This window comes from Ailuropoda melanoleuca, chromosome 15 (assembly GCF_002007445.2).
Source record: "Ailuropoda melanoleuca isolate Jingjing chromosome 15, ASM200744v2, whole genome shotgun sequence".
NCBI classification, from domain to species: Eukaryota; Metazoa; Chordata; class Mammalia; order Carnivora; family Ursidae; genus Ailuropoda; species Ailuropoda melanoleuca.
Window position 1 is genome coordinate 12,285,132 of NC_048232.1, and position 13,631 is coordinate 12,298,762.

The window sequence follows — 13,631 nt, forward strand, 5'->3', positions numbered from 1 at the left end:
CCTTTTTTCATTTTTTTCAGTTCTTCGCACTTGCCTTTCTTTACTCTTACTCATTCTTTTCTTTGTAATAGTCTTCTATAATTTTCTTCAGCTCCTTATTTTATGGTCATTGAGTAGCCTTTGAAAGGGTTTTTCTTTTTTTTTTTTTTTCCCCTTTTTCTTTTTTCTAGTGTAGTCCAAAAACAGTGTGGTAGGGACTTTGCTGTCCTGTTGATAGCGTATTTTGACATCTGCTGCAGAGTAGATTTTTTTCTTCAACATTTATATAAAAATTTTCAGTTGTGCAGAAAACTCAAAACTGTACAGATAGAGGGGTGCCTAAGTGGCTCAGTGGGTTAAGTGTCTGCCTTCGGCTCAGGTCATGATCTCGGGATCCTGGGATTGAGCCGCACATCGGGCTCCCTGCTCAGCAGAGTCTCCTTCTTCCTCTCCCTCTGCCCCTTCCCACTGCTTGTGACTTCTCTCTCTCTCAAATAAATAAAATCTTAAAGAATTAAAAAAATGTGCGGTTAGAAACTCACATGCCTACTACCTAGATTCTGTAGTTAAACCTGCATTGACATTGGCTGTATTTGCTTTCTCATGTACCTGTCCATTTGTCCATTCATTACTTCATCTAACAACTCAAACTATTTCAGCGTAGTTATAGCGTCAGAACTTGTTAGGATCGGTGGTGATAGGCTATTTTAGTAGCTTCTCCACAGTTTGACGAAGGGGCACTCACAAGGTAAGTATTATTTCAACTCTCACAGATTAACAGTAAAAAGCCGGGGACACCACTGGAAATGACCAAAGATGAGGGAGCTCTTCGGGAACCATACAAACAGGTGCTACTCAGCTGCAGATGGGATAATGAAAACAGTTTAACGATCTTTATATATTTCAAGTTACAGACATTGGTACACTTTACCCCTAAGCAATTTGGTGTGCATATCATTAACCAGAGTTCAGTGTTTATTTATACTTCTTTTTGTGTGTATGCACAAATTTATATATTAAGAAATACACAGATCAGTGAATTTTGACAAATACATATGGCTGTGTAATCCCATCTGTATCAAAATACAGAATATGACCTCATTCCATCTTCCAGTCATTCCCTTTGCCCACCACCCCCTGGAAGCCACCGCTGTTCAGATTTCTTTGCACCACTGGTTAGTTTTGCCAGCTGTAGAACTTCGCAGGAGTGGAATCATACTGGGCACTCTTTTGTGTTCCACCGTGTTTCATCATAAAGGTTTGAGTTGTATTCGTGTTGGATAGATCAGTTGTTCCTTTTTTTGCTGAGTAGTATTCCTTTGTATAAATAGACCCGGTTTGTGAATCCATTCATCTGCTGTGGGCTCCTGGGCTGTTTCCAGGATTTGGCTCTGAGGATGAAAGCTGCTGCGGAACTTCCTGTGTAAGTCTGGTGTTTTCGTTTCTCTGAGGAAAACGTCGGGGAGTGGAATTGCTAGGTCTTAGAGTACATATGTTTTTATAAAAAGCCACCAGACGTTTTTCCAGAGTGCTGGGACCATGTTACACATCTGCCAGTAAGGAGGGTTCAGAGGTCCTCCATTCCTGCAAGCAGTTTGTGTTGTTGGTCTTTTTAATTTCAGCCATTTGGAGGATGTGTGGTGATACTGCATTGTGGTTTTAATTTGCATCTGCCTGATTATGATGATAGTGCTTTCCATGTGTTTTTTTTTTTTTTTGACCATTTGTGGCTCTTTTGCAAATTGTTAAAATTGCTTTCATATTTTTTGATTGGGTTGGTTTTTCCCCCCTTATTGTGCTGAAGGATTCTTTATATATCATGGATGCCAGGCTTTGTCAAACATGTCAGATATGTTTTGTGAATATTTTCTCCCAGACTATGGGTCTTCTATTTTTCTTTTTGTTGTCCTTTTTTTTTTTTTTTTTAAGGATTTATTTGAGAAAGAGAGCAGAGGGAGAGAAGCAGACTCCGCAAAGTGGCGAACCAGACACGGGGCTCGATCATACCACCTTGAGATCATGATCTGAGCTGATATTAAGAGTCTGATGCTTAACTAACTGAGCCACCCAGGCACCCCCTATTCATTTTCTTTTCTCTTCTCTTCTCTTCTCTTCTCTTCTCTTCTCTTCTCTTCTCTTCTCTTCTCTTCTCTTGTTTAAAGATTTTATTTATTTGACAGAGAGAGAGACAGCCAGTGAGAGAGAGAGAACACAAGCAGGGGGAGTGGGAGAGGAAGAAGCAGGCTCCCAGCAGAGGAGCCTGATGAGGGGCTGGATCCCAGAACGCTGAGATCACGCCCTGAGTCGAAGGCAGACCCTTAACGAGGGTGCCACCCAGGCGCCCCCCCCCATTCATTTTCTTAATAATGGTTTTTGAAGAGGAAAAACTTTGAATTTTGATGAAGCCAATTTCTCGGTTTGTAATGGTTATTGTTCTGTGTGTCCTGTCTGGGAATATGAGAGTACAACCTGCTGGAAAAAAGTTTGGCAGTTCTTAAAAGTTAAACATACCTCTGCAATATGTGATCCAGTCCCTTTATTCGTAGCCATTAATTCAAGAGACCCAAGGTATTCTCTCATATTCTAAAAGCTTTTTGTTTTTATTTAGTAAACAGAATTCTAAACAATTTCGAATCAGATTTGTTCGAGGTAGTGGTGTGGTTTATTACATTCCATGTGGATATCCAGTGGTTCCAGTACCATTTATTGAAAATAATTTTCCCTTTGGACAGTTTTGGTGTCTTGAAAAATCAGTTGTGTGTGACTCCATTCTGGTTGCTCACTTCTATTCTTGTAAGCTGTTTGTTGATCTTTATGCCAGTGCCACACTGTCTTTTGATTCCTGTAGCATTACGGTGAGTCTCAAGGTCAGGTGAGGTCAGTACTACCACCACTACTACTAGTTTTTTTCTTTTCTTTACTGTTTTTGTCCTCCTCTTCCCCTTTCTCCTCCTTTTTATTCTCTTGCTGTGATATTTTATTTTTAAGCAGCTTTTTTGAGGTATGATTGACATAAACTACACATATTTAAAATGTACAGTCAGGTGCATTTTGACCTAAGTATACACCTGTGAAATTTTCACCACGGCGAAGAGCGTGAACATGTCCATCTTACCCCAAAGTTTCCTTTTGCCCTTTTGTAATCCCACCTTCCTGCCCCTCCCTGTCCCCCACACCCACCCTGTCCACAGGCAACCCCTGATCTGTTTTCTCTTTCAATTAGTTTGCATTTTCTAGAGTTATTCAGGAAGGAAATTGTTGAGTATGTTTTCCGTCTTGTCTGCCTCCTTTCATTCAGCCTAATAATCCTGAGATTGATTTATGTGCTTATATATATCAGCAGTTCATTATTTCTGTTACTGAACAGTCTTCCATGATTGTACGGGGAAACCCCAACTTGTTTATTAATTAAACTGTTGAAAGGCATTTGAGTTGTTTGCAGTTTTTGGCTGTTACAATAGAGCTTTTATGAACATTCATGTACAGGTTTTTATATGGACATACGCTTTCATCTCCCTTGACTAAATGCCAAGGAGTGAGGTGGTTGGGTCATATAATGGGTATGTTTAACTTTATCTTCTTAAAGAGTTTGTGTAAGATGGGGTGTTATCTCTTGCATACAGTTTTATGTAATTGTATATGTTTTATAGCATATGTAATTATAAAGTAGATTTCACTTGTGCAAAGTAAATTTTCATGTAGTTTTCTCCTTTGGATGATATCAGTGATAAAATACAGCCAAAAGGATTCATTGGCACTTAATAGTTCTTTCATTTTAAAAAGCGTTGTGTTTTTGTTTCCTTTGGTGAGGACTTTTAAGGTTTTCTCTCTTCAATTTTCATTTTTCTTTTTTTTTTTTTAAAGGATTATTTATTTATTTGACAGAAGGGGTGGGAGAGAACAAGCACAAGCAGGGGGAGTGACAGGCAGAGGGAGAGGGAGAAGTATGCTCCCCATTGAGCAAGGAGCCCGACGTGGGACTTCATCCCAGAACCCTGGGATCATGACCTGAGCTGAAGGCAGCCGCTTAACACACTGAGCCACCCACGCGCCCATCAGTTTTCGTTTTTCAGCTTGCAAATGTGTGATAATATATTACCATGCTATATACTATATCTCCATCAGTAATTATTTTATACCTGAAAGTTTGTACCTTTCCCCCACTCCCAACTCATGCCTCTGGCAACCACTAACCTGTTCTATGTATCTGTGAGCTTGCTTTGGTGTTAAAAAATTCCTCGTGTAAGTGATGTCAGACATTGTCTTTCTCTCTTCTAACTTATTTCACTTAGCATAATGCCCTCAAGGTCTGTCCGTGTTGTTGTAAATGGCAAGACTTCATTTTTTGTGTGTGTGTGTGTGTGTGTGTGTGTGTGTGAGAGAGAAAGAGAGAGAGAGAGGAAGAGAGAGAGAGGAAGAGAGACATTTTTTAATCCATTCATTCATCGATGGACAAGTTGTTTCCATATCTTGGCTGTTGAAAATAATGCTGCACTGACGGTGAAGTTGCAGACATCTTTTCCAGTTAGCGTTGTCATTTTCTTTGGGTAAACACCTGGAAGTGCAATGCTGAACAATATGATGCTGTTTTTTTTAAGTTTTTGAGGACCCTCCACGTCATTTTCCATAGTGGCTGCACCAGTTTACATTCCCACAGAGTGCACAAGGGTTCCCTTTTCTCCAACTCTTTGCCAATGCTTATTATTTCTTGATTTTTTATAATAGCATTGTGACAGGTGTGAGGTGATATCTCCTGGTTTTGGTTTGCATTTCCCTAATGATTAGTGATGTTGATTATCATTTTTTCATGTTTCTGCTGGCCATCTCTACATCTTTGGAAAAATGTGTATTCAGACCCTCTGCTTGTTTTTAAATTCGATTATTTGTTTTATGCTATTTAGTTGTATGAGTTCTTTATATATTTTGGACATTAACCCCTTATCAAGTATGTGATTTACAAATATCTTTTATTCAGTAGGTTCCTTTTCATTTTGTTGATGGTTTTGTTTGCTTTGCAGGAACTTTCTAGTTTGATGTAGTTTCACTTATTTTTTCTTTTTTTGGCTTTGCTTTTGGAGTCAGACTGAAAAACTTGTCAAGACAGATGCCAAAGAGCTTACTGTCTGTGTTTTCTTCTAGGAGTTTCATGGTTTCAGGTCTTACATTCAAATCTTTAATCAATTTTTTTTTTTTTTTAAAGATTCTATTTATTTACTTGACAGCACAAGCAGGGGAAGCAGTAGAAGGAGAGGGAGAAGCAGGTTCCCTGCCGAACAGGGAGCCCAGTGCGGGGTTCAAGCCCAGGACCCTGGGATTATGACCTGAGCCAAAGGCAGACACTTAAAAGTCTGAGCCACCCAGGCACCCCTCTTTAATCAGTTTTGAGTTAATTTTTATGTATGGTTTAAGATAGTAGTGTAGTTCAGTTCTTTTGCATGTGGCAATCCAGCCCCATTTTTTGAAGAGACTACCTTTTCCTTATATATTCTTGGCTTCCTTGTTGTGAATAGTGGATTATATGTGCATGGGTTTATTTCTGGGCTCTCTTATTTATTTATTTATTTATTTATTTGTTTATTTATTTATTTATTTATTTTAGAGAGAGAGCAAGCAGGGGGAGAGGGAGAGAAACTCAAGCAGATTCACTGCTGAGTGTGGAGCCAGACATGGGGGCTCACTCTCAAGACCCTGAGATCATGACCTGAGGCAAAATCAAGAGTCAGATGTTTACCTGACTGAGCCACCTGGGCGCCCCTCTGGGCTCTCTGTTCTGCTGCATTCATCTGTCTGTTTTTATGCCACTACCTTACTGTTTGGATTACTCTAGCTTTGAATTATAGTTAGAGATGCGGGAATGTGTTGCTTCCAGCTTTGTTCGTCTTTCTCAAAATTAATTTGGCTTATTGAGATTTTCCATGGTTCCATATAAAACTTTGGATTGTTCGTTCTATTTTCATAACAAATGCTGTTGTAATTTTGATAGGGGTTGGATTGAATTTATAGATTACTTGAGTAGTATGGACATTTTCACAGTACAGGCTTACCTTGGAGATACTGCGGTTTTGATTCCAGACCACTGCAGTAAAACAAATATTGCAATAAAGTGAGTCAAATGAGTTTTTTGGTTTCCCAGTGTGTATCACAGGTGTATACACTACCTTAAGTGTGCAGTAGCCTCATGTCTATTAAAAATATAACTTAATTTACAAATACTGCTAAAACATTGCTAAAATATGCTGACCATCATCTATGCTTCTAGTGAGTTGTAATCACTGATCAGATACCATAGCAAAAATAAGAAAAGTGAGAAAGTTTGGAATGTTGCTAGAATTAACAAAATAGGGCACAAAATACACAAATGCTGTTGGAAAAGTGGTGTCAATAGACTTGCTCAAGTCAGGGTTGCTACAAATCTTTTAATTTGTAAAAGACTTAATATCTCTGAAGCACAATAAAACAATACAAGCCTGTAGTTATTCTTCCATTCCATGAGCACAGAATATCTTTCCATTTATTTGTGTCTTCAGTTTCTTTTGTCACTGTCTTAGAATTTTCAGTGTATAGGTCTTTTACGTCCTTGATTAAATTTATTCTTAGGTAGTTCATTCATTTTTATGCAATTGTAAATGGAATTGCTTTCTTAAAATCTGTTTGATACTTAATTAGTGCATAGAGACAACAGATTTGTATGTTGACTTTCGTATCCTGCAGTTTCACTGAATTCATTTATTCTTACAGTTTTTTGGTGGAGTCATTAGGACTTCCTATATATAATACGTCTTCTGCAAATAGTGATAGTTTTACCTTTTCATTTTGGATTTTTCTTGAGTATTTGCTGTGGCTAGGACTTTCAATATTATGTCAAATAAAAGTGGTGAGAATTGATATCCTTGTCTTGTTCCTGATCTTAGAGGAAAAGCTTTCAACTGTTCATTATTGATTATGATGTAATCTGTGGGCTTGTCCTATTTGGCCTTTATTATGTTAGTATGTTCCCTCTCTACGACACTTTTTTGAGTTTTTATCATAAATAGATGTTGAATTTTGTCAAATGCTTTTTCTGCATCTATTGAGATTGTAAGATTTTCTTTTCCCTCCATTTTGTTAATGTGGTGTAGCACATAGGTGTGTGGGTGTTGAATGATCCTTCTATCCCTGGAATAAATCCCACTTGGTTATGGTGTATGGTTCTCCAAATATATTGTTGAATTTGGTTTGTTAATAGTTTGTTGAGGACTTTTGCATCTGTATTCATCAGGAATATTGACCAGTAATTTTCTTTCCTTGTGGGACCCTTGCGGGATCCCAGCGTCTTTGGTCTGGCTGCAGCCTGCGCCTGTGGTCTCTGGTCCTGCTCGTACCCAATGGGGCCGGGAGAAGAGCTGATCCTTGGAATTGGGGTAATGCTGGCCTAATAAGATGAATTTGGAGAAGTGTTCCTTTCCCTTCTCTATTTTTTGAAAGTATTTGTGAAGGATTAGTATCAATTCTTTGAATGTTTAGTAGAATTAACCAGTGAATCCATTTGGTCCTGAACTTTTGTTTTTTGGGAAGTCTTTGATTACTGACTCAATCTCCTTACTAGTAATCAGTCTGTTCAGATTTTGTGTTTCTTGATGATTCAGTCTTGGAAGGTTGTAGGTTTCTAGGAGTTTATCCATTTCTTCTAGGTTGTCCAGGTTGTTGACATATGATTGTTCATGGTAGTTTTTTAAGATCTTTTGTATTTCTGTGGTATCAGTTGTAACATTTTTCATTTATGATTTTGAGCACTCTTTTACTTGCTAAATTTAGCTGAAGGTTTGTTGATGATCTTCTCAAACCCAACTCAGTTTCATTGATCTCTTTTTAGTCTCAATTTCAATTATTTTTGCTAATTCCTTCCCTCTACAAACTTGGGAATTCGTTTGTTCTTTCCCTGACTCCGTGAGGTGTGAAGTTAGGCTGTTGGGGATTTGGTCCCGAGGTTAGCGTGTGCAGATAGCAGGTTCTGCCTCAGAATTGCTTTTGCTGCATCCCATAAATTTTAGTAAGTTGCACTTCCATTTTCATTTGTTTGAAGGTATTTTTTGATTTCTCCTTTGATTTCATTGACTCATTGGTTGTTCAGTAACATGTTTAACCTCCACATGTTTGTGAAATTTCCAGTTTTATTGATGTCTGGTTTCATACCTTTGTGGTTGGAAAAGATGGTTGATGTGATTTCATTCTTTTTAAATTTATTATGACTTGCTTCGTGGCCTAATACATGCTCTGTCCTGGAGAATGTTCCATGTGCACTTGAGAAGAATGTCTGTTCTGCTTTTGGATGGAATGTTCTGTATGTATATGTTAATGTCCAGCTGGTCTGTCATTTAAGGCAGTTTCCTTATTTTTTTTTCTATCTGGATGATCTGTCCATTGATGTAGCATTGTGTCTCTTCAATTGTGTTTGTGTGTCCTCCCATTTGCTATATCACTTTAGGGATTTTAAGGCTTTTCATATTTCAGCAAGATGTTGACTCCCCTACATGGTTTGTGATCTCATGTATAGTCTTTTTTTTTGAGAGAGAGAGAGAGAACACTGTGAGAGCGTGTGAGCAGGGGAGAGGCAGCTGGAGAGAATCTTTTTTGTTTTGTTTTTTTACAGATTTTATTTATTTATTTGGCAGACTGAGAGAGACACACCAGCTAGAGAGGGAACACAAGCAGGGCAAGTGGGAGAGGAAGAAGCAGGCTCCCAGGGGAGCGGGGAGCCCGATACGGGGCTCGATCCCAGGACCCTGGGATCACGCCCTGGGCCGAAGGCAGATGCTTAACGACTGAGCCACCCAGGTGCCCCGGCTGGGGAGAATCTCAGGCTCAGCTCGAAGCCCCACGTGGGGCTTGATCACAGGACCCTGAGACCGTGGCCTGAGCCGAAATCAAGAGTTGGATGCTTAACCAGCTGAGCCACCCAGGCGCCCCATAGTGTCTTGCTTTGCATATTCAGGCTGTATGTTTGTTTGCTTTCCAGTGTGTTTTTATAGAGTTCTTGATGGTGTTTCTGTCTAGTTCATTTAAACACTAAAAACCTTAATATGAATGAGGAAGGCCGATTGTAAATTTATGAGGTGTTGACAGTCATAGTTGAATGTTTTAAATTTTGATTTTCCTTTATTAGTGTGGGCAGACATTTCAGGTGATATGGTAGATACGTTTCTGTACTTTGGACCTGTGAGTCTCAGTTTTATAACTAGAAAATACAACTTGGGTAGAGTCCAAGAATAACATTTGTGAATCAGCATGTAGGAATTAGGTTCTGTCTTAAAAAGGAGAAGCAGTTTTATTTATACCCTTTGCACAATGTTTTAAAATCTGTCAGGGTGAAAGGCCAATAAAAATGTTAGGTGCTTTAGGAGAGAATCCAGAGAAATTTAAACCATCCATTCCTATGCTATCTTAAAATGTGTACCAGCCACTTCTAGACTTTTGTATTTGTAGGTCTTTATTATGCATTCTATAGTTAATTCAACAAACTTCGAGTTTGAAAATTTTGAGTATAGTTAGAAAGGAAAGTAAATTTGTAAAATGAATAAGTAAGTCATAAAATCTAAGTGTGGCTGCATTTCTAGATAGCTCTTTAACTTTGGGCAAGTTATCTAACTTGCTTGAGTTACCTTTAAAGGTGCCGAATCGCTGATGTTTAAGTTTTAATACTCTAGTTTTAATTCTATCATAAATGTGTCCCCAGCACTTTATATTTCAAAGTCTACTTTCAGTGTACTTGATAACGTTTTACAGTTAGAGAAGCTTTAGTTGCTCTTTCAAACAGCTCTTTTTTTCTAAATAGAAGGTATATAAAGAGCGATATTTGGAACATGGTGGGTAACCTTTTGTTTTAGACATCCATTGTTGTCATGAAATAAATGGTCATGTAGTACAAAGCAATTTATTTTTATTTTTCTCATAATTCCAAAATGAAAAGCAAATTAATTAAAAATTTTTATAGTTAATTCATTCAGGGGCATCTGGGTGGCTCTATGGTTAAGTGTCTGCCTCTGCTCAGGTCACGATCTCAAGGTCCTGGGATGGGGCCCTGCGTCAGGCACCCTGCTCAGCGGGGAGATCTTGAGATCTGGAATGCCCCTGAAAGGGATTGGCCTTAGGCAGGAGGAGGGTTTCCTCTTGCATTCTGAAATGAAAGGATTGGTACAGAGCCAGGTAAGGATTGGTGCTGGGAGGACTTCTCATTCAATGGCTTCCCCTTTCTCTGTAACAGAGCAGCTTAGTCATTTGCTGAGAATGAGGGGGGAAATGAAGGGATAAGAGGTCTAAGAGTAGAGAATGTGTACTGGTCAGTGTAGAGACTAGGAGAGCAAACTGAATGGATAAATACACCAGGATCATTGGGCAGCACTGAGGCCCAAGTGGTTTCGCAACATGCTTAGCACACTGGGTGCAGGCATGGGGAGGGCCAACAAGGGGATTCAGCTAGGACCTTGGTTCTCTCTTCTTGATTTCAGAACCCCTTTACATGTTTAATTGATGGCTCCAGAGAGCTTTTGTTTATGTAGGATGTATTTATTAATTATTCGATTAGAAATTAATACTGGGAAATTTAGGGGTGCCTAGGTGGCTCAGTCAGTTACGCATCTGACCTTGATTTCGGCTCAGGTCAGAATCTCAGGGTCATGAGATCGAGGCCCCTGTCAGGCTCCGCCCTAGACGTGGAACCTGCTTGAGATTCATTCTTTCTGTCTGCCCTCCCCCAACCCCCTTATTTGTATATGTGTGCACTTTCTCTCAAAAAAAATAATAATAAAGAATTAGGAAATTTAAAAATACTTAGACTGCTTGTTGACTTCTGTTTCATACCATAATAAACCCGTGTGTTAACATAATGCTTTTATGAAAACTATTTCCAAAACAAAAAATTAGTAAGAAGAATGATGTTTTACACTTTTGCAAATCTTTTTAATCCCTGGCATGTTAGAAGACAGGTGGATTCTCCTGTTTTTCCCTTCAGCCTGTTGTGATAACGTTGTTTTTGTTCAAGTTTATGAGGAAACTTCATCTTCACACAGCTAGGTAATCGGAAAAGGTAGTATTTTATAGCCTTTTCAGATAATTGTGGATATTCTTCTTTGAGACTATACTAAAACTACACAGATGGTAAATTTCTTAAAGATGAGAGTATGGATTCTGACCGATAACAGTGACTTTATTTTTTCCCCCAAGATTTTATTTTTAAGTAATCTCTACACTCAAAATGGGGCTCGAACTTAAAACCCCCGATCAAGAGTCATATTCTCCAGTGGCTGAACCAGCCAGGTGCCCCATCAGTGAACTTTTTGTATGTTGCCGTTTATTGATCTATTATGTTCCAGATCTGTTCTGATCTATTCTTATAAATCTTTTGCTTATGCATAATTTTGGAACTTTGTTGCCTTTGTACTATCATAGTTTGCTGAGCTACATAGATTTTCTACGGTGATATGTTTCATTAGATGATATAAAAATGTCGTAAATATCATCACTGTTCATCGAAAAGCTTTTAAGTATTGAGAAGCCATCAAGTTCATAGTGATGGCTGCAAGTTTGCCACCATTCTGATTTTTGCCTGAAAGATGAAATTTTATCATAGGCAACAAATAGTATCGTCCTTTTGGTAACGGGCTTTGTTCAGTTTTGAGAAAACATCTGCCAAACAGGAGACAGCTTTCCTGCTTTATTATGTAGCAGAACTGCTTTATGTATTTGATTTCATCATACCACTATTAGACAATACAATGAACTCTGAGACATAAATAAAGATCAATACTTAGCTTTATTTGTGCTGAGGTGCCAGTGGTTTTCCTCACCTTTGCTTTTGTACCATCAGTGCAAGTATGATCACAGAGAAAATGGGGGCACATAACCTCTTAGTATTATTATGGTAATATGCCTGACCTTGCACAACCTCTGAAAAGGTCTTAAGGCCCCCCAGAGGTCCATGAACTACATTTTGAGAATCGATGGTCTGGGCTAAGATTTTCTTAGGTGTGTTGCATGGAATTGGGGCGTGATAGTAAAAGATGATACCACAGACTGGACCACAGACTCTGGCCTGGAGAGTCCTTTACTTTCTTCTTACATAACCGCTCTTTCTAAGAGGGTACCAATATGTGCTTGTCAGCTTATTTATATGAAATATATGACAGCTAGGGGCATCTGGGTGGCTCAGTCGGTTAAGTGTCTGCCTTTGGCTCAGGTCATGATTCCAGGGTCCTGCTCAGTGGGAGTCTGCTGCTCCCTCTCTCTCTGCCTCTCCCCTCACTTGTGCGCTCGCTCGCTCTCAAATAAATAAAAAAAATAAAAAAACTTTAAAAAGTATGACAGCTACATGCTCTGTAGTCAAAAGAAACAGTTGATGCTGGGATAAGATTTTGGGAGTGAAGAACTGTAGCTTTCGATACAGATCAGTTCAAAGGATTTAAGGACCAGAGTTCTAGTTGTGCATGAGGTTTAGTTGTGAGAATGTCCTCTGCCCTTTCTAACTCAGGTCTCTCACGCCTGAACTGGGATTAATATTATTTGCTTCCATCTTTCTCAGGTAGTTTTGATGTTGGGATGGTGCCGTCAGTTCCTCATTCCAGGCAATACCTTCAACTTTACGTCTATAAAGCTGTGCTTCATGTGTGGTAGATGAATCAGTAAATGTTCATTGAGTTGATGGACTAAAACAAAACTGTTTATCATGGGGATTTTAAACATATACAAAAGGAGAATTATATGATGAACCTCCATCTGTCCTTGTCTTAACACTTGTAACTCCAGAAAATAAGAACATGTCCTTGTATAAACAAGATGTGATCATACCCAATAAAATTATAGATAGATCCTTAATACCATTAAATACTCCTCTCATGTTCCAATGTCCTCAATTGAATTAAAATATATACATATGTTTTTACAGTTGGTTTGTTCAGATCGGATCCACACAGTCCACTCATTGCGTTTGTTTACTATGACTTTTGGTTTCTTTTAATCAAGAACATTTTCATTCGCCCTCCCCCTCTTTTTATGCCATTAACTTGTTGGAGAAACTGGCAGTTTGGTAAATGTCCCAGTGTTTAATTGCTTCCCGGCAATGACGTTTAGCCTTTTCCCCCTATTCCCTACATTTCTAATAAACTAGAGATGAGACCTACCATCAACAGATGATTGGATGAAGAAGATGTGGGGGCACGCACACACACATACATACAATGGAATATTAGCCATCAAAAAGAATGAAATCTTGCCATTTGCAAGAAGTGGATGGAACTCTAGAGGATATTATGCTAAGCTAAATAGCCAGAGAAAGACAAATACCATACTGTTGCACTCATGTGGAATTTAAGAAACAAAGCAGATCAACATAGGGGAAGGGAAGGAAGAATAAAATAAAAACAGAGAGGGAGGCAAACCATAAGAGACTCTTAGCTATAGGGAACAAACAGGGTTGCTGGAGGGGAGGTGAGTGTGGGAAAGGAGTACTTGGGTGATGGGCAGTAAGGAGGGCACTTGATGTGATGAGCACTGGGTGTTATATGCAACCCAGAAATAACTAAATTCTACTCCTGAACCTAATAATACACTATATGTTAACTAAATAGAATTAAAAAAAAAGAAGAAATGAGACTTAAATGTGTGATTAGATTGACATGCAG

General features: G+C 38.7%; 1 protein-coding gene across 8 annotated transcripts in view; it reads left to right on the plus strand.

Annotated features, from left to right (window-relative positions):
- The window catches only part of PRPF18 (pre-mRNA processing factor 18), a 79,829-nt gene that overhangs the window by 1,556 nt on the left and 64,642 nt on the right, over window positions 1-13,631 (plus strand). For 5 of the 8 annotated variants that reach the window (XM_034644338.1, XM_034644339.1, XM_019806330.2 and 2 more), the window contains exon 2: window positions 1,311-1,402. The exons of the other annotated variants lie outside the window; for them this stretch is intronic. In XM_034644338.1, coding sequence (XP_034500229.1) covers window positions 1,311-1,402 — 92 coding nt within the window. The remainder of the gene's footprint in view (window positions 1-1,310; window positions 1,403-13,631) is intronic. 8 annotated transcript variants of the gene reach the window in all.